Here is a 2,988-nt window from a genome sequence, read left to right as displayed (position 1 = left end):
AAAAAAAAAAAAAAAGGTTTTGTACTCAGGGACAACTCCTTTAATTTTAAGTTCTCCTGAGATTCTATAGCTGAAACAAGTTTTCATAGATTATGAAAAAGTTGTTTAGAAGAGTTTACCTTAGATCAAGCATAGAAACTCACTTGATCATTTCAAAAATAAAAACTTCAAAAAAAATAAAAATAAAAATAAAAATGAAAAGGTAGAACTTGCTCGAAGGATGAGTTTATGTCATCCTAAATAAGAAACCAATAACGACAAAAATCGATGCAGAACTTTGGTGTAATAGCCAATAGTTCATGCCTAACACATGAAGCGTGGCCAAAAAAGCCAACATAATTGTTTGATTTTGAAAAAGAAACTTACATCAAGTTGTCAATGTGGTAGTTCAAGGTTGAATATTCATGCTGATTAAATCTCTAAGGATGTAAAACAATTCATATCCAAAATAGTCATAAAATAATAATAATAAAAAAAAAACAGCTTTCGCATACCTACACCAAAATCCCAGCTGTCTGCCTCTCCTTCCACATTCAGGCCTCCTGTAAATTTTACAAGTACCATGAAAAATATTTATACAAACACTATGCTATCTTTGGTAAATTAATTCCAAAAAGATTGTTCCCCTACTTGGAGATGTATCGGGTGCAATCAGAGCAACACCCTCGGCTGAAGCAGCACGTTGAGCTCCTGACTTTGTTATAAAATTCTCATCTGTGCAGGTCAGGCCTGAGAGCCAGTATAGCACCTGCCCATGAATTGAAGATACAATCTTTTACGGATAATGAAAATACGTTTTAAATCACCAACTGTTTCTTCTTATTGTAGCAGCCTGGTAGGGAAATTTTCACAATAGCAAGAAAAGAACTTCCAAAATACGAACAAGTCTATGCCATTATAAACCGTCAGCTTATAACAAAATCATATTAGATTAAAAAAAAAAAAAAGTATGCCATTTTAACAGACTCCATCAGTTGATTCAAAATTGTGTCTATCAGTATTTTTTTTTCCCCAACCCTGACTAAGAATTCTCCCCAAAATACCATACAAACTGCTTTCTCACCTAATTTCAAATGTCCTCTATGGTTCGTACTTCTGCTTTTCACAATGGTAATCCATAACTTTCACTTATCGTTATAAATCCCACAAAATGCCTAATAAATGGTACTTGGAGAAGCCTAGCCACAGAATTTCTTTTCTTTCCCTTTTAATTTATGAACTAGTGAGTCTAATCATAATTTGTCCAGGTGCATAAACTTAACTCTGGTCCGTTACAACTTCTTCTACACTATGTCTTCTACAAAAATCTGGGGAAGCTCACTATTTTGACTATTATACATCTCTCATTTATTTCGAAAGGCAGTCAATTTCAGCAGAAACTCCACAAAATTTTCCTTAGTAACTAATATTGATCATGATAAACATGCAAATCCAGACAATCAAAACCCAAATAATTATCAAACAACATAAAGGAAATCTCAACAGAAAAATACACAATTACACCCGCTAACAAAAACCCCATGTAACACATTGCAGCTTAGGGAACCCAGATAAGAATTTCTCATCCTGGGCAAGAATATTTCGAATAAAATCGAAATGGGTGTGTGAGAAAATTGAAAATAGAGTTGAGAGAAATGACTTACAGGGAATTTGTGAGAAGAAGAATGAGAAGGAGAAGGAGGGAAGTAGATGTGAAAGGTCATGGAGCAACCGAGTGTTGGGCTGAAGTGCTTGAACCTCTTGTTGTAGCCTCCAAACACCTTGGAGATGCCGATCTCTGTCGGTTTGGTCGCCATCTTTTGCAGTTTCGCAATGGGTCGATCTCTGCTTGGGTGATGAGTGTACCGTGTAAGAGTGAGGGTGCTTTCGCAAATGCAAAGGAGGACACTTTAGCTCAAATATTCTGATGGAAAATTGTGAGATGTTTTTGGGGGGTTTAATATAATTTGGATAAATTTTATTTTTGCCCTTTAGTAGCCCTGTTATTTTACTCCCTAAATTTTAAAAAAATGATTATATAGGGAACGTTCAGTTCGTTAATTCGGGTTGAGATGTGATATTGTGTGAAAGTTTTTTTACTGTAGTAAAAAAGTTAGATGTGACTGTTTCTGAGAGCTTTTTACTGTAACAAAACTTGAATTCTAAACTCGAATCAAGGAAAAGAACGGGGCCATAGTTACTGAATTATAAGGGTGGCAATTTGTGTTAATAGATCGTGTTTGTGTTAATCCGTTTATTAATTGTGTTAGAAAATATTAATCTAAACACGACATGTTTATAAAACGTGTTAATCGTGTCACGCGGATAATCCGTTTAAATTAATATATTGAATAAATAACTAATATAATAATGACTTATTTAACACAGCAAGACAAGTTTAATATGTTTATTGGTCAATTTATCTTTTCTTTTAAGAAAAATAAATGAATTTTACCTATAAATATTAAAATTCACATTATTTGTATTTAATATATCATATAAACTTTTATGTTATATCACATATCATTATATTGTAAATGACACATATAGTTAATCGTGTCAATTCGTGTCACTTCGTGTTAGGAGGTCAACCTTAACCCAACTTAATCATGTTAATCGTGTCAACCCGATTATGACTTAAACTCATTTATAATAAACCCAAACCTGCTAACTTCGTGTAAGTTTTAGAGTCGTGTCGCTACTCGGATTGTCAATTATTAAACATTATTACAAATGACACATATAGTTAATCGTGTCAATTCGTGTCATTTCGTGTTAGGAGGTCAACCTTAACCTAACTTAATCGTGTTAATCGTGTCAACCCAATTATAACTCAAACTCATTAATAATAAATCTAAACCTGCTAACTTCGTACAAGTTTTAAAGTCGCGTTGCTACTAAGATTGCCAACTATGAAACATTATTGATTTTATCCCTTCAGTCTAATTAATGGGCGGAATAGATAACGTGGCAACATTTACAAGGATGGTTTAATTATATATCACCATC

At 33.3% G+C, this 2,988-nt stretch overlaps 1 protein-coding gene across 1 annotated transcript; it reads right to left on the bottom strand.

Annotated features, from left to right (window-relative positions):
- Window positions 1-411: 411 nt before the first annotated feature.
- LOC112090372 (S-formylglutathione hydrolase-like) lies at window positions 412-1,923 on the bottom strand. Its single transcript, XM_024161533.1, has 3 exons — window positions 1,644-1,923; window positions 631-748; window positions 412-542 (listed from the first exon to the last, which is right to left on the bottom strand). Exons 1-3 carry the CDS (start codon window positions 1,794-1,796, stop codon window positions 412-414), a joined length of 402 nt encoding a protein of 133 aa, XP_024017301.1. The 5' UTR covers window positions 1,797-1,923.
- Window positions 1,924-2,988: the final 1,065 nt, after the last annotated feature.

The sequence above is a fragment of the Morus notabilis genome, unplaced genomic scaffold (genome assembly GCF_000414095.1).
Source record: "Morus notabilis unplaced genomic scaffold, ASM41409v2 Scaffold305, whole genome shotgun sequence".
NCBI lineage: Eukaryota > Viridiplantae > Streptophyta > Magnoliopsida > Rosales > Moraceae > Morus > Morus notabilis.
This window is presented reverse-complemented; position numbering and strand designations above follow the sequence as displayed.